The 18,095-nt window shown below is 40.2% G+C and overlaps 1 protein-coding gene across 1 annotated transcript in view; it reads right to left on the bottom strand.

Annotated features, from left to right (window-relative positions):
- Positions 1-696: 696 nt before the first annotated feature.
- SRD5A2 (steroid 5 alpha-reductase 2) overlaps positions 697-18,095 on the bottom strand; it is a 35,600-nt gene continuing 18,201 nt past the window's right edge. Inside the window, exons 2-5 of the mRNA XM_037526888.2 lie at positions 9,982-10,145; positions 6,316-6,417; positions 4,284-4,434; positions 697-910 (exon numbers count right to left, since the gene is read on the bottom strand). Of these exons, the coding sequence (XP_037382785.1) occupies positions 844-910; positions 4,284-4,434; positions 6,316-6,417; positions 9,982-10,145 (484 nt within the window). The 3' untranslated portion in view covers positions 697-843. The remainder of the gene's footprint in view (positions 911-4,283; positions 4,435-6,315; positions 6,418-9,981; positions 10,146-18,095) is intronic.

The raw sequence follows: 18,095 nt of genomic DNA, 5'->3' as shown, positions 1-18,095 counted from the left end.
ATAAATTACATAAAGAATTTTTGCACTTTCTAGGAAGAATAGCTAAGAAACCAATGTCTCTGTATGGTACAGGGTTTGGTCAGCTTCAACAGGAGATCAAGATAGAGACTTCAGGGGCCTCCTGATGGCACAGGCAGGTGAATGCAGCGCTTTGAAGCTGTCCACAGCCTCTGCAGTGCCGGTTAGATCCCCGCCAGCTGTGAAACAAACCACATGGCAGGGCAGACCTCTCCTGTCTCTCCCGCTGCTCCCCTCAGCAGTGTATTTCGTCAGTCTGCCTGTTCTGTTCCCCACTCTGTCTCTGGCGAATCCTCTCACCCTCCCACGCATCTGGCCTGTACCCCGATTCTTGTATAAATGAATCTTAAAAAAAAAAAGATAGAGACTTCAGGGAAGGATAGGAGGGAACACGGAGAGGGCAGCACCCAGAATCCTGAAGCCAGCTGTCAAAACACCAGGAAACCTATAGTTACATACGGGCACTCACAGAGCAGAGCATTAGAAGTTATGGTTCAGCAGCTTAATGATTTTCAACAGGATTGTGGGAGCTATTCCTTTTTGATTTGGTTTCTTTTCATTTTTTTTAAAGATTTATTTATTTTTATACAAGAACTGGGGTACAGGCCAGAGGCGCAGGAGGGTGAGAGGATTCACCAGAGACAGAGTGGGGAGCAGAACAGGCAGACACACCTAAAGCACTGCTGAGGGGAGCAGAGGGCAAGACAGGAGAGGTCTACTGCGCCATGTGAGAATCTCCCTGGCGGGCAGGGAGAGGCTGCGGACAGCTTCACAGTGCTGTGCTCAACCCGCTGCACCACTGGGGAGGCCCTGATTTGGTTTCTTTTAAAAGATGAATGGAATGAGAGCTTTTCGAGATTTGGGGTAGTTCTCAAACCTCTTGAGGTAGAACCTAAGAGACAAAAAAAAGGAATAATTATAAATCGAATCAAGCAGTGGTCAATGGTTGAGGTTGTGGTGTTGAAAGCTTTGTTACAAATCAACCAACAGTTCTTCGGAGACTGACTCTTCCCCCCTTCCCCCTCTCTGATATGTACAGACTTTCTCAAAAATCTATTTTAGAAAAAGGATGCTATATTCCTGTTTAATACAGTTGCTTGATACAACTAAGTACGTCACTCTTTCCTTTCTTGTGATACTTTTAGTTAACTCTTTAGTCCCCATCCCATCCCTATCTCCTGTAAATGTTGAAGCATCATGTGTTGAAAAATAAAGAGTAATAATCAGAGCACAGTGGTGATGGTTGCCTGCTACTATGCATATGTCCAAGAGCAATGAATTGAACACTTAAAATAGTTAATGTTGTATCCAGTCTACCATGATAAAATTACAAAACTGTGACAGGAAAAAGAAGTACTGGATAGATTCAGGTGAGAATACAGGAAGCCAGAGACCCCAAAGACCATGGGCAAAGGTTCACCCTAGAGAACTGGCATTTTTCCCAAGACAATATCCCTTCATGAGGTCTGGGGATCCCAGAAAATGTTACTTGTACTATAGGTTAAGTTATACCCCCCCCCCAAAAAAAAATGTATGCCAAAGTCCTAACCTCCACCACCTGAGAATGTGACACTATTTGGAAATGGAGTCATTGCAGATGTAATTTATTAAGATAAGGTCCTATTGGAACAGGGCAAGACCTTAATGCAATATGAGCGAGTAAAGAGACATAGAGAGAGAGGCTCATGGGAAGGTCAGGTGAAGACAGAGGCAGGTTTTAGACCAGTGGAAGCAGGAACAGGCAGGGAGGGATCCTGGGAACAGTAGGGAGAGCATGGCCCTGTCCACACCTTGACTTCAGGCTTCTGCCTCCAGAACTGTGAGAAAATACCTTTGAAGCCACTCTATTTGTGGACATCTGTTTCGGCAGCCCTGGGAGACGGCTACATGATGTCAGAAGTTTTTCTCCCTAAGTTACCAGACTGTCCTTTTAGCTAGTTGAAGCTGGCAGCTCCCGAGTTATAATCAAGATGATACACTCTGTCAAGGGACCTTAGTTTGAACTGGGGAACAAAGAGTAACTGCATCTCTCTGGAGCTGTCTGGGTTTCAGTGCTAGGACAGCTGCCCCGGCCCCTCCCTGGAGCAGCCTGCTCTGCCAGGAGAGGACCTCAGTTTGGATGCTCTTGTTGCCCAAGCTGAAAACCGATGGTGGAAGTACTGTCCCGTCCTTGTTAGGAACCCTCCAATTGCTGGCTGACACCCTCTCCTCCCCCCACAACCACCCTCTGCCTCTGAAGTGGGGAGAACAGTCCTGCTAGCTCTGACAGGCTGGGGTCCCTCTGCTGCCCCTCCCCACTGAGTCGAGGAGGAGACAGGAACAAGTTAGAGGAGAGCTGTGGCTTCATTCATGTCTAACAGGTCTCCATGTCAATTCCACTCCAAGGAAAAGAACCCACTCTTAGTGCAACCTTCAAAACTACAAAATTAATCATTAACTGGGCTAAACCACCTCTGCAGGAGCTTCAGGGTGCCTCCATGGGTCTGAACCCCTTCCCCACTAGGAGATGCGTTCTCCCTCTTGCCCCTCCCCCCCGATATGTACAGACTTTCTCAAAGTCTATTTTAGAGAAAGGATGCGATATTCCTGTTTAAAGCTTGATACAACTAAGCATGTCACTCTTTCCATTTTTGTGATACTACTTTTAGTTAACTCTTTAGTCTCCATCCCATGCCAGGTGGAGGTATTATGAGTCAGTCAGTCTGCCTGTTCTGCTCCCCACTCTGTCTCTGGTGAATCCTCTCACCCCGCCCCCACACCTCTGGCCTATACCCCAGTTCTTGTATGCATAAATAAATAAATCTTTTAAAAAAATAAAATTAAAATTAAAAAAGAAGAGTCAGATGGGGGCGTTGGAAGGCAGGTGAAGGTTAGCGAGGCTTTAGTCTAGCCCTGGAGAGCAAAGGTTCCTGCAATTTCTGGCAGCACCCAGCACAGGGCAGTCCTGCAGCCACTGCTAAGCCATCTTCTCAGGAAATCAGCAATGACCTGGGTATGGAGGCTGATGGTAGGAAAAGGCAGAGAGCCAGATTAAGCCCCTGTATTACACAGACTATAAGAAAATAAGCCTGTCATTTCCAAGACTCTGCGATTGCCTGAACTGTCAGCACCAAACCTAGAACTAGACATGAAGCCAGAGGAGCACCACACTACGCCCAAGACAAGCACTTTCCCCTGGTGGCTGTCTCTCCCGACCGTGCCTCAGGATGACCCGTGAAGTTCTGGAAAGTGTTGGCATGCCCCCACCTATGGAACACACTTAAACAAACATGGCAGAAGTAAATCAAATTGAAGCAATGAAACTCTTTACATCTCTTAACTTTTTTTTAAGATTTATTTATTTATGCATACAAGAGCTGGGGTACAGGCCAGAGATGTCGGGGGGCGGTGTGAGAGAATTCACCAGAGACAGGGTGGGGAACAGAACAGGTGGATCTACTGAAATCCACTGCTGCAGGGAGCAGCAGGCGAGCCAGGAGCGGTTTGTTGCGCCATGTGGGTTGCTCCCTGGCCAGCTGGGGATCGAACTGGTGCTGCAGAGGCTGCAAATTGCTTCATAATGTGGTGCTTAACCCCTTGCGCCACCAGGGAGGCCCACATCTCTTAACTCTTACCCACACTCACTGCCAACCAGAAGCTGATCCTAAGGACCCTGCTAGGAGGGTACAGAACCCATACTTAAGCATTCATAAGGGGCTTCTGACTGAGAAGCCTCCTTCAGCAAGACGGCATGGGGGATCCCAAGTCACCTTGGTACCTCTGAGTACATGGATTGACTTCTGCTCATAGAAAACAATGGGTACTGCTCCTGTCATCCAGCTGAACTCCAACTTCAGTGCAAGCTCAAGGATTCAGAACTCACCAGCCTGGATGATCGTGTGAACTTACCTTATAAAATTAAATATTTTGGGTGGCTTCCCTGGTGGCATAAGGGTTAAGTGTCAGCATTATCACACTATAACCGCTGCAGCCTGAATTCAATCTCCAGCCAGGGAGCTGACCCACATGGTGTAACAGACCTCTCTGTCTAGCTCGCTGCAGCCCTCAGCAGTGCATTTCAGTAGATCTACCTGTTCTGCTCCCCACTCTGTCTCTGGCGAATCCTCTTACCCCCAGCACCTCTGGCCTACACCCCAGTTCTTCTATGCATAAATAAATAAGTCCTTTTTAAAAAATAAATAAATGTCTAAATCTGCCTCTTTGGGACTAAAATCTATTTGGAGGAGAAAGTTATGTGGATGCACCACCTTTATGGAAAAGTTTACCTGTGGTGGTAAAGAGCTCGCAGTCCAAGGAAACAAAGTGTGAAAAATGCAAAGGAGAGAGCTGGGAGGGACCAGGTGGCCAGGGCAAAGCCAAACCATTCCACGATCTCACCAAGGAAATTGGCCCCAGAGACGTAGGTAAACAAGCCACCTGAATGTAGAAGAATCAAAAAATCAATAGCAGAACTGGATTGTTGGGACATTAAAACCCCTCTGCTTTCTTCCAAAATACATAAGGGCAGCTAGAATGAATGTGGGACTGGAGACTTCTCAAACATGACAATTTGGTGGGTCCTTCTTGGGGGGGAATGGGAAGAAAGCTCCCCCCAACCCCCAAGTCTCTAACCACTGCTGGACCACTAGCTTTGGACAGGACAAGGATGAAGGCAGGAGATAGAACTATGCCTCACTCTATTAAGTAACGTTTCTACGTCACCTCTCACCTTCCACTCTTCTCTGGATACCCCATGCTGCTCAGTGTGTTTCACATCTACAGTCATGCAAAGTGAACACACCACGTGAAGATGATAAAACCATAACTGATCTCAGCAGCGATTAGATGTTCCTCTGGCATTTGCCCTCCCACGTCTGCCCAGAGGTACATTCTGTCCAGTTTAAAGTAGGAAGCTGGCGGGGTCAGCTTCTGATGATGTGCAAGGCTTACCTCTCTATCCAAACATAATTCTGACATCAGAAACTTATCAGGAAATCAACATATTTCTAATAATAGTAAATATTGCTACACTCAAAATTTCTGCCCCACACTAAATTTGAAAGTTTCACACAGGACAATTTGTTTTTTTTCTTTCCAGAGTTATAAAAAGACTATTGGTTTTCAGTTTTCTGTTGGTGTAGTCTTTCAATTTTTGTTCTTCTATAAAGCCCCTTAACCATCTTCCCTCTTTCTTGAATGACAGCCTGGCCAGATAAAATATTCAGAGTTGGAAATATTTTTCTTTGAGGGCTTTACACATGTCCTGCTATTCCCTTCTTGCCTACAAGGTTTCCACTGTGATATCTGTAAATAGTTAAGAGGTGTTTCCTGGCCTATAATTCCTCATTCTCTGGATGCTTTAGGTATCTTTCCTTGCCACTCGTTTCTAGCACTCTTGTTAAAATATGTCTTGGGTGTGTCATCTTGCCAGATTCTCCCTTACTTTTTAATTATGTGAATCTGATTCTTTACACCTTTAAGAATACAAAAGTGGCAGGAAATGCATAACCACTACCACTGTCTACTCACTAAATCAGTCTAGACCAAATGAAAAAGATGGATTTGTTGGTCACACATGATTCAGCTCTCTTGCTTAATCCAGAAAGGATTGGCTGGGGTGTGTATGCCAGATCTCTAGTTAATCATTATTTCTGAGATGGTGTTTCTCAAGGAGATTAACATTTGAATTGGCAGAAAGAGTAAAGCAGATTACCCTCCCCAGTAAGGCCAGAAATCATCTTTCCACTGGAGGCCTGAATAGAATAAAAGGGAAAATTCACTCTCTGTCTTGGAGCTGAAACCACAATCTTCTCCTGCATTCACATTAGAACTTACATCACAGGCTTCTTAGTTCTTAGACCTTTTGACTGAGACTGGAAATTACTCTCCTTGAATTCCTAGCTTGCAGATGGCAGATCAAAGGACTTCTCAAATTCTAGAGTCATGTAAGCTAATTTCTTATGATACATCTCTTTATATATCTATATTTAGATCTCTATATCCTATGGTTCTGTTCCTCTGGAGAATTCTGATACAGCATAAAGTAATCTCCCTGATGACAATTACAGGGCAGCCTATTTCCACCCTATCCAAAACTCACACTAACCCCACCTTTAGGATCTTGTGATCCTGTCTTCCTCCAGGTTCTTATACCTCTCAAACTTAGAGGTTCAGATCAGAAATACAAACATTTTGTGGAAAGGACAGAATACAGAGAAGTCAGAGGCAAACTGGAATATATTGTGTCCTTTGTGCCCTCAATGTCTCTGGACAGGGTCCCAAGAAAGAGTGGGCTCCATAAGGCAGGGGAAACATTACCTTGCGGAATCTTATAAATGATTTCTCCAGGCTTCCTGAGCTGGTGCAGTATGTAATCACTATGAATGTTGATTCCCATTCCCAAAATAAATAAGAAGACACCTTGGCAAGGAAGAGAGAAGGAAAAAAATTAATGTGTCCTGATTTTACGCAAAAGCTACCTTTTTTCTAAAGCCAAAGGGAAAGACATTTTAATTTCAAGAATAGTACTAAGCTAGGGCAGAAGGAAGATGGGGCAATTATATAGCCATGGTCCCTTGTTTCCGTGGGGGTGTGCTGTTTTAGACCAAAAGTCTGAAAGTATAGTCATGTGATGAAGGCAGGTGGGACAAAAGAGAAGGAGGCAGCATCCTTGTCCAATAATTAAGTAAATAAACAAATATGTGAATGAATAGTTCTAACAAAAGAATGAAAAGAGAATTCTTCTGGGGACTTCCTTGGAGAGCTTTTACTTTTATGATAAAGGGGCAAATGGGACAAGTGCCTCCGCTTCCTTGCTCTTCCTTCAATGCCTGATGTGATACCTTGAGCTACAGCAACTGTCTTGCAAGCATGAAGCGGATCTCCTGGGGACCACAGGAAAACTGCTAAGAATAGGGGAGCAGAAAAGATGGAGCTTCCATATGATCCAGCAATTCCACTCCCAGGTATTTACCCAAAGGACACAGAAACATTAATTCAAAAGGGCACCTGCACCCCTATGTTTATAGCAGCACTATTTACAATAGCTAAGCTTTGGAAACAACCCAAATGTCCAAAAATAGATGACTGGATCAAGAAGATGTGGTGCACATAAACAATGGAATGTTACTCAGCAATCAAAAAAGATAAACTCATGCAAGTTGCAGCAACATGGATGGCGCTGGAAGGGATCATGCTCAGTGAAATAAGCCAGAAAGAAAAAGAAAAATACCGGATGGTCTCACTCATAGCAGGAATTTAGAAAACCTAAATAAGGGACCAGGAAAAAGACTAATTATAATAAAGTAAAAATCAAAATCAACAAGCAACTATAAACCAGGGACACACTACAGGGCGGGGAGTGAAGGGAGTAGGATCAAAACAAGGGTGTGGGAATTGTATGGGGACGATAACCAAGATGAAAATACATACATTGTACAAGAATGAAAAATGATGTAAGAAATAAATAAAATTTTAAAATGTAAAAAAAAAAAAGAAAATAGAACAAAGAATACAAAATAAATATGACTCAAAAAAAAAAAAAAGTGGAGCAGAAATATAGAAAGTACCTGGGATCTTAATGGCATTTGCACACAACTCAAGGAATGCTGAAGCCACATACCTTTTGTATGTTCTTGTTATTTAAGAAATATAATCCATAATTATTTAAATCACTATAAGTTAGCGTTCTGTGAGTCAGTGCTGAGAGCATTTCTGACTGATACGTTCACTCTCACAAAATTAATATGAGCTAGGTTGTAGAGGGTCTGGCCCCTAGCAAATTGACTTCCATCACTGCCAGTTCACATATACTCTCTTCTCGCCACTCACTGTTCTGAGGTGAGGGGAGCCAGGATCATTATTACAACCCAGAAATACTCAGTGTTCCCCTGGGTGCCCAACCTCACCTCTCAACAAAGTGTACCTGTACTGATCAAAATACATGAAGCAAAAAAGCAAGACCAGTTGAATTAGAAAATCAGGTCTACTCTCACCTCATTTGCTGTAAAACTGACTTTCAATATTCTATAACCTGGATGAGGGAGTCTGGGGAGGGACACCAGTGGCAGCAGGGGAGGGGAGACAGCATGCAGAGCACTAGAAAAGACAGTCACTTTGGACTGGATGTCAGTGAGTCCTTGGGCAACCTCTCAACCTCTCCCAGTCTCCATTTTCTGCAAAATGTAGATTCAAACAATACCTATATCTCACAATGACAGTATGAGGTTCATTCATGTATTTATTCATTCAACTAATATTTATCGAGGGTTCCTTTGAACAAAGCACTGTCCTAACACCAGGAATACTTCAGCAAAAACAATAGTCATAATAAGATGTCTTATTCTCAAGGAACTTATATTTCAGTGGAGGAAAGTAAATCTGAATTAAAAGAACTAGGCCGTATCTCCATTTCCTCAGAAGTCGCCAAATGCCTCTCATAACTGGTTTGTGCAAACCAAGGTGCAATATAGGATTACATCTGACATCTGGTCATTATATCCTTTAAGGCCATTTTAATTCATCCTAGGTCCCTAGCTTCTTTTTTTTTTTTTCCAGAACACTGACTTCTTGAAATGGCCAAACAGTCATCCTTCAAAATGCACCTCTTTCTAGGTAAGACTGAGGACTTCCTTATAGTGGCATTGAATTTTTCCATCTATTCTCTGTATTTCCTATCAATTTTCCAGTGTGGTTATCCTATCAATTTAATATACAATTTAATATACAATTAAGTACATTTATTTGTTTGCTCTCAACTCAGGGACTACTTCCATTTAGATTTTTTTAGCTAAGTGAAATGAAGTTTCACAATTCAAAAGACAAAACAGTATTGAAAGAAAAGCTCTGCCACCATCCCATTCTTTTTACCACCAGGCCTACAAGTAACCTTTTATTCATTTCTTTTTCATCATTACAATATTTCCTTTTCCAATTTTATACAACACACATTTTCCTTCTATTCACTTTTACATAAAGTAGTGCACTATGTACACTGCTGTTCACAATGATTATTTTTATTGCCCACATGTTCTGGAGAGTCTCTATATGAGCTCACAATGATCTTGTTTCTTGTTGTTTGATTCTATTTGGCTTGTTTTTGCGGCTCCAGACCGCTCTATTGTGTACATGCATCAGCATTTGTACCACTAATCCTCAGGTCTTTCGCGTTTTCAAATATGCCCTGTGACTGCTGTGGGAAGAAGGGTCTGCAGGAGGCCAGGGCCAGAGGGAGGAAGTTTGTTTGCAGGTCACTACGGCTGCTGTGGGGACAAGATGTTGCCATGGCTCAGGCTAGAGTGGGAGCAGTGCAGGGAGAGGAGAGCCCAGCTGGTGTAGCTTTAGGAGCTCAGAGCCACAGTACTAAATGATGGAGAGAATATGATATACAATGCAAAGGGAGGAACTAAGGATAATACCCAGATTTTTGGTGTGAGAAAAATACATGACAAACAATAGAACTTCCTGGATTTTTCTATCTCTCTCTATAATGGAAAAATTTAACAGACAGTATTTTCTAAAACTATTTTAGAGAGAGGGTCAGGAAAAGTGTCTTTGAGGAATGCAAACTGATATAGACCTAAATAAAGTGAGGGAGCAGGCTCCATGAATACATAGAACACAGCATTATCAGCAGTCACTAGTCTGATCAAAAGCTCTAGGGCAGGACACGCTGGCCAGCACACAACCAGCGGGTAGACATAGGGAAAACGGGAAAAACCAAGAACAGCTGGGTCTCCTAAGTATTGGTAAGGAATTTGTATTTTATCCTGAGAGTAGTGGAAATCATTGAGTTTTAAGGAGACTGACATGCTTTTCAAAGTTTTTTCAGGTCTACTATAGAGAGGAAAGATTAGGGGAGGGGTGAAAGGAGAAACTAGAATCTTTGGGACGTTCCTGCATTTGGGTGTGGAGAGGTGATGATAATTTTGACTGTGGGAAGGAATGTTGCCTCGGGAGTCGATGAGGGGGACAAGGTTTACTTACCCAGGATAAACCGTATGTCAGTGTACCACTCATCTGGGTATTCAGAACAGTAAATCAGAGAGTAGCCTTGGAGGAATCCATTTCCCATGCAGAAGGTCATGCCCTTGAAAAGCAACAGAATTGGAAAAGGCCTTCCTCTAGTGAACAGTGAATAAACAAATGTCCTGGAATATATGAAAAGGAGAAAGGTCAGGATCCATTGTTTAAAAAACAAGGAAAAAGAAAGTTTGCAAACAGTCAGTCACATGAAACCAACTTTTGAAAACCATTTTTCCTTATATTTGTGCAATGAAAGAACATATTATCTCATTCCAGATTCATTTATGCTACTATTTGTCTTGGTTCCATAAAATTCGAAGCACCATCATTGAGTATCTTATTTTATCCTCACTCCAGTCTTGAAAGGTAAACACAACTCCCAGAACTTAATAAATTCAGTCTTACAAGCCCAGGATTGAAGATTAGCCTTATGTAAATCTAGAAGTGAAATCCTGATTATACGAAAAGAAAGGTAAAGCCTGGCTTACCCCACACAGCAGTGGAATGGCCTTTTGATAGCCACTCAATCACACATCTTTCCATATGTATCTCTAATATAATTTAATTACTAGTATCACAGCATTCACTAGAAAGTGGAGGGGACAGCACAAGAAACTATGGTGACAGCTTACAGGTGATTTGGGGATGGGAATTTTATGGGGAATACACCTGAGGGGAGAAATCAAACAGTATACAAAAATGAACAATGATATAAAATATATAAATAAAATAAAGATGTCTCAATACTGGTTGGAGCTATTCTTGTCTCATTATATACCTTTAGAGGATTTTCAGGTTATTCTTCATTTTTCATTTGTTCATGTAAATTTTAAAACCAACTTGTGTAACACTGTCCAATATCACCAATACTCATAAATTTAAACATTAACAGAGCGAAATCACAGAAGGAAAACCTGCAAGGGTTCATTCCTCCATAAAACAAAAAACACTTGGAAATAATGTAAAAATCAACTTTTTCAGAATCCAAATAATAATCAAAGGCTTGCAACAATGGGGGTGGGGTAGTGAGCTGGGTAGCTTTTAGGAGTGAAAAATAGCAGGCTCTCAGTAAGTACAATAAATTTTCTGACACCTTAACTTACCCACTCCCATTTTCCACTTCCCACCTCTGCACAACCTTGAAAAGTAATACATTCCCAGGATTGGAGGGAACAAAACACTGGGAAATTTAGTTTCCAGGTGTGTAAGGAAATTTCTGTTCAGCCATTAACTGATCATTTAGCTAATGAAGTAGTGACTTCAGTGGCCAAAACAAGAAAGATATAGCCTTTATAGAGAGAGTTCAGAAAAGTCACCTAACAACCAACCATAATAACAAGCAGCAACAAATGCAAACTGTGGGAAGCTGGGTGAATATGATTCCCAGAGTTGTCACACCATATTACTTAATATAAATGTGTAATAACATTACATAACACTATATTCGTTTTCAACAATAAACTATGGGATATGCAAAGAAACAGGAAAATACAGTCCATACATCAGGAAAAAGCAATCAATAAGCACTGTCCCTGAAAAGCTCAGACCATGGAATTACTTAGATAAAAATTTTAAATCAACTATTTTAAATCTATTCCAAGAGATAAAGGAAACCGTGCCTAAAGGAATAAAAAAAAAATATGAGAATGATATCTCACCAAACAAAGAATATCAATAAAGAGATAGAACATATAAATATAGAAACCTGGAGTCAAAAAGTGCCACGAAATGAAAAAGTCACCTGCTGAGATGTATTCTAAAGTGGAATTGAGCAGATAGAAGAAAGAATCAGGTTGACTGCAGATAGGTTGGTTGGAATTATCAAGTCTGAGGAATAGAGGGAACACAGAATGTAGAAAAATGAACAGAGTTTCAAAGGCTTGTGGGACACAGAAGAAAAGGAGGAAGAAAATTGAGCAGAAAGAGTATTTGAAGAAATAAGTTTCGAAACAACTCAAATTTGATGAAAACCATTAATCTCACACTTAAGAAGCCCAATGAGCATTTGAAGGATAGAATCACAGAGATTCATACCTAGATACATCATAATCAAACTGAAGAACCAAAAAAAGACAAAGAGAGGCTCTTGAAGATGAGAGATATACAACTCCTCCCATACAAGATATCCTCAACAGATTAACAGCTAATTTCTCATCAGAAACCATGAGGCAAGAAGGCAGCTGAATGGACTATTCAGTGTGCTGACAGAAAAAAAGACTATCAATAAATTTTTTTTAATCTGGAAAAGCTAACCATCAAAAATTAAGAGAAAGTAACAGATGCAGTGGACTTTATCAAAATTAAGAACTTGTATACAACAGAATACATTTTAAGAATGTGAAGGGGCAATCTACACAATGGGAGAAAATATTTTCAATTCCTATCTGCTAAGAGTTTAATACCCAAAATACATAAGAACTTCTACAACTCAACAACAAAAAGACAATCCAGTTCCAAGAAGAAGCAGGGTACCACAGAAAGAGAAAAAACTCCTTCCAGATAAGGGACAGGAAATGTACAAAAGTCAGAGATGTTTTGTTGGAAAGTAATGAAATAATCAAAGACTAATGAGGAAGCAGGAATTGTCAAAATTACACAGATACAAGTAGAAAGGAATTCCACTGACCAAATTTGTGACAAGCTGAGGATAAAAAAGAATAATAACTAGAGTTGATTACAAACACTGAGTAAGTGAAACGTGAGTCCATCAAGACACTTTAAAAAAAAAAAAGGCTTTGCTAGTATTAGAAATGACTATTAGAACAGACCTTTTCTGATAAAATGCAATTAAAAGGTAATTAAGCATTTATCCTACATCCTATGTTTCTACCATCTTAAAAAGATCTGTTGCTTTCATCTTCAATTAGTAGGTAAAAGCTTTTGATTTCAGAAGAACAACAGCTATTAAATTGAGGAAGAAATTTAAGATTATCAATAGAAAACCTATCACTAAATTACAAAGTAGTCAATAGATTATATATTAATGACACATTTTTCCAATGGTGAGTTCTACAAATCATCATTTCAACCTGACCAAACTTGCATCACTGAGGTTAGGAGAATTTATTATGTAACTCTTGATATCAAGAGTTTATTTATTATGTAACTCTTGATATCAAGAGTTTATTTATTATGTAACTCTTGATATCAAGAGTTTATTTATTATGTACTAGAAATCTGGAGTCAAAAAGTGCCACGAAATGAGTCACCTGCTGAGATGTATTCTAAAGTGGAACTGAGCAGATAGAAGAAAGAATCAGGTTGACTGCAGATATCAAGAGTACATAATAAATCAATACACATGCGCCTCCCCAGTGGCGCAGCGGTTGAGTGCTGGGTTGTGAAGCTGCCCGCGGCCTCTATGATGCTGGTTCAATCCCCTGCTGCTCCCCGGCCACTGGAGGAGGGTCCCACATGGCACGCAGACCTCTCCTGCCGCCTGCTGCTCCCCTCAGCAGTGTACTTCGGTCCTTCCGCCTGCTCTGCTCCCCGCTCTGGCTCTGGTGAATTCTCTCACCCTCCCGCGCTTCTGACTGTACCCAGTGCATGTATAAACAAACAAACAAACAAATACATGCCTCTTTAAAAAAAAAAATCAATACACATCATCTGTGAAGTGTATTTAACCCGAATAACCCAAATACTTAACCTGAATGTAATCAAAAAGTTACAGTTTTCAGCCAGATAAAATACAGGAGATAGAAGAACAATGTAATTGACACCACAAGGAAAAAGACTAATCCAGAATTTGAGGTATTCTATAAGGTAACTGGTACTCTTCAAAATGTCAATGTCAGGGGAAAAGAGGTGCAGATGACTGACAGGAAGTCAGTTTTCTATATTCAAGGAGACTCTAAAGTCACAGTCACTAAAATATGATCTTTCATTAAAAGCATGGGTATAACTGATATTTGGAAAACAGTTGAGGAAATTTGAATAAAAACTGGATATTAGCTATTATGAGGGAATTTTTCTCCTTGAGTGTGTTGTTTTGTGGGAGAATGTCACTATTTTTTTTCCAATTTTATATTTATTTTTACTTTTTTATTATTTAAATTTTATTTTTATATTCCCCTTACAATTACAACCCCCTTATTTTGACCCTAATCCCTCCTTTCCCCACCCCCCAACCCTCATAGAGTGTCTCTGGTTCATAGATTTTTGTTGATTTTGATTTTCACTTTCTTATAGTTATTCATTTTCCTGGTCCCTTATTTAAGTTTTCTAGATTCCTGCTATGAGTGAGACCATCCGGTATTTTTCTTTTTCTTTCTGGCTTATTTCGCTGAGCATGATCCCTTCCAGCGCCATCCATGTTGCTGCATATTGCATGTGTTTATCTTTTTTGAATGCTGAGTAATATTCCATGGTGTATATGTACCACATCTTCTTGATCCAGTCATCTATTTTTGGGCATTTGGGTTGTTTCCAAAGCTTAGCTATTGTAAACAGTGCTGCTATAAACATAGGGGTGCAGGTGCTCTTTGGAATTGATGTTTCTGTGTCATTTGGGTAAATACCTAGGAGTGGAATTGCTGGATCATATGGAAGCTCTATGTTTAGTAGGTCAAGAAATCTCCACACAGCTCTCCATAGTGGTTGGACCCGTTTGCACTCCCACCAACAGTGTGGGAGAGTTCCTTTTTCTCCACACCCTCGCCAACATTTGTTGTTGCTAGTTTTTTTAATATGTGCCATTCTCACTGGTGTAAGATGGTATCTCATGGTAGTTTTGATTTGCATTTCCCTGATGACAAGTGATGTTAAACATTTTTTCATATGCCTATTGGCCATTTGCATTTCCTCTTCAGAGAAGTTTCTTTTTAGCTCTTCTGCCCATTTTTTGATGGGATTATTTTCTTTGTTTGTGTTGAGTCTCATCAGCTCTTTGTAGATTTTTGTGATCAGTTCTTTATCATTAGTGTTGTGTGCAAAAATGTTCTCCCAGTCGGTGGGATTTCTCTTTGTTTTGGTTATTGTCTCTTTTGCTGTGCAGAAGCTCTTTAATTTGATGTAGTCCCAGCTGTTTATCTTTGCCTTCACTATCACTGCTTTGGGTGATGTGTCTGTAAAGATGTCTTTGAGGTGCCTATCATGTAGTGTTTCACCTATATTTCCTTCTATGTATTTTATGGTTTCAGGTCTTATGTCTAGTTCTTTAATCCATTTTGAGTTGGTTTTTGTGCATGGTGTCAGGTAGTAGTCAAGCTTCATTCTTTTGCATGTAGCGACCCAGTTTTCCCAGCACCATTTATTGAACAAACTTTCTTTGCTCCAATGCATATTCTTTGCTCCTTTGTCAAAGATTAGTTGACCATAAATCTGTGGGTTTATTTCTGGATTTTCTATTCGGTTCCATTGGTCTGTGTGTCTGTTCTTGTTCTAGTACCATGCAGTTTTGATGATTATGGCTTTGTAGTGTAGTTTGAAGTCTGGGAGTGTGATGCCTCCATTCCCTTCTTTTTTTTCTCAGGAGAGCTTTGGCTATTTGGGGTTTTTGGTGATTCCATATGAATTTCATCAATAATTGTTCTATTTCTTTGAAGAATGACATTGAAATTTTGATTGGAATAGCATTAAATCTGTATATTGTTTTTGGTAGGATGGCCATTTTAATGTTTATTCCTCCAATCCATGAGCAGGGGATGTCTTTCCATTTCTTTGTGTCTTCTTCTATTTCTTTTAACAGTGTTTTATAGTTTTCTTTGTATAGGTCCTTTACTTCTTTATTACATTTATTCCCAAGTATTTGTTTTTTTTTTGTTTTGATAATAAAAGGGATGGTTTTTTTGATTTCTTCTTCTTCAGATTTATTGTTTGTGTATAGGAAGGCGACTGACTTTTGCATGTTGATTTTGTATCTGCCACTTTACTGAACTGATTGATTAGTTGAATTAATTTTTCTGTGGAGTTTTTGGGGTTTTCTATGTATATTATCATATCATCTGCAAATAGTGATAGTTTGACTTCTTCTTTTCCTATTTGGATTCATTGTATGTCTTTCTCTTGTCTTATTGCTCTGGCTAGGGAATGTCACTATTTTTAAAAGAGGCACACTGACATGGTTCTAAGTACTTTCTCTGAAGAGTTATTTTTACCTGAAAGTAGATGTACGTGAAAAATATGAAGCAATTATTTCAAAGTGCAAGTAACTGTTGATTCTAAGGACTTGGGTCTACAAAATCTAATATTCTTCTGTCAATTTATCTCTTTGAAATTCATTAAAAATGTTGGGGAAAAGATGGGATGTAATGTACAGTATTATGATTACAATTAAAACTGCCGCATGTAATGAAAGAAAATTGTTAAGAGAATAAATCTTTAAGAGTTCTTATCACAAGAAAAAAACATTTTCTGGTTTCTTTTCTTTGTTTTTGTATATGTATGAAACAATGGCTATTACCTAAATTTATTGTCATAATCATGTCAAGATATTTGTAAGTCAAATCACTACACTATAAATCTTTTACACTGCTATATGTCAATTATATCTCAATAAAATTATAGTTATTAAAATAACTAATAATTATCTTTATCATTAATCATAATGACAAAAATTTGTTATTGTGTATACAATATAAAAAAGATATGACTTGTAACATTAATAATCTAAAATATAAGAAAAGGAGAAGTAAAAGTATTAAGCTTCTGTATGCTGTCAAAGTTAAAATGGGAAATTATTACTACAATCATACACCGCATTATGACTTTTCAGTCAACTACTATGTACATATATGACAGTGACCCATCATCACCTAATGTCAGCGTTTTATGTCCACAACAGCCTCACACACTTCATGTTTACCACAACTCTTGATAGCATCACTTTCCTCTGTACTTGACTTAATTTGCTTTTTTTTTTCAATCATGTCCCCTAAGGTTATAAAATCCACTGCTAATGTTGCCAGTAAGAGGCCACCTCAAGTGACTGACCTGAAAATAAAAATGATTTAGAGGAACCCAACCAGATGGCAGCAGACTGAAGAGATCAGTCTCACCTCCACATATGTACAACCAAATTGCTCCTTACCAAAGACATCACCCCCCAAAAAATAAACAGGTGGCAACTTCGTTCATCAAGGGAGATGGCACAACAGAGAGAGGTAGAAAATCTCTAATTAAAATGTGTATGGAGCTACACAAGGCCAGTATAGTCCATGAGAGGGAGGTGTGACAACCATGCAGAGCCTGTCTACTCTAGTTAATTCGAGGGCACATATCCACACTGGGGACTTTAAAATCCAGGAACTATATTGGAAAATACTGTGTACAGAATCAGTGTGTAAGATAGAGAGTGCACCACTGGAGAACCATAGATGTAAGGGCACAAGCTGGTGTGAGGCAGAGTGGGTGAGGTCAGACATCCAGAGGCGACCCAGGCAGAGCCTCGCCCTGCGGACAGCAGCCCACTGACCAGTAGAAGGCAAGCAGCAGCAACCAGAGGAGTTGATCTGCGGCCAGGTGGGGCAGGACCTGGCCCAGGCTGCTGCTGTCTGCGGGACCCCGGGGCATCAGGATGAGATCTCCAAATGAGAACAGCTGGAGTTAGAATAGGCAGAAAGAGACAGATCACATTATCTTTGTCTCTTTACAGAAGAGGTTATTCTTTGCAATCTGTGACACACAATCTCCCTTCACCAGAGTCAGTGGCCAAATACACTAACCAGGGTGTAATGCACCTGTAAAGAAACAGAACAAGCACACCATGGTAAGATTCTACATTTGAAAGGCAAAGAGAACAATTCCAATTTGTGACCTTGAGTCAAATATAACCCCCGTCCTATACCACATCTATTGCTCAACCACAGTATAGAGGTTGAGGCTGCCACAGATTGCTTGACAGATTTTGGCTGAGGGGCTGACCCAACACAGGAGTTCACTGTGGATCCCCACTACAAAACTCAGGTACCTGAAGCACTGTAGGAAGCTTGAACCTTTGCTATTCCTTGGAAATGACCTATTACCTTGGAAAGTGCCTATTACCCCTTCTTGGATCTTTGTCCAAGCTATTGCTGCAACTGAAGAGGACACTGATGCAACTCTGGAAGGACTACAGCAGCTGTGACTGTATCAAG

This window comes from Talpa occidentalis, unplaced genomic scaffold (assembly GCF_014898055.3).
Source record: "Talpa occidentalis isolate TD23 unplaced genomic scaffold, MPIMG_talOcc4v2.1 talOcc4.5, whole genome shotgun sequence".
In the NCBI taxonomy this organism is placed as follows: domain Eukaryota; kingdom Metazoa; phylum Chordata; class Mammalia; order Eulipotyphla; family Talpidae; genus Talpa; species Talpa occidentalis.
This window is presented reverse-complemented; position numbering and strand designations above follow the sequence as displayed.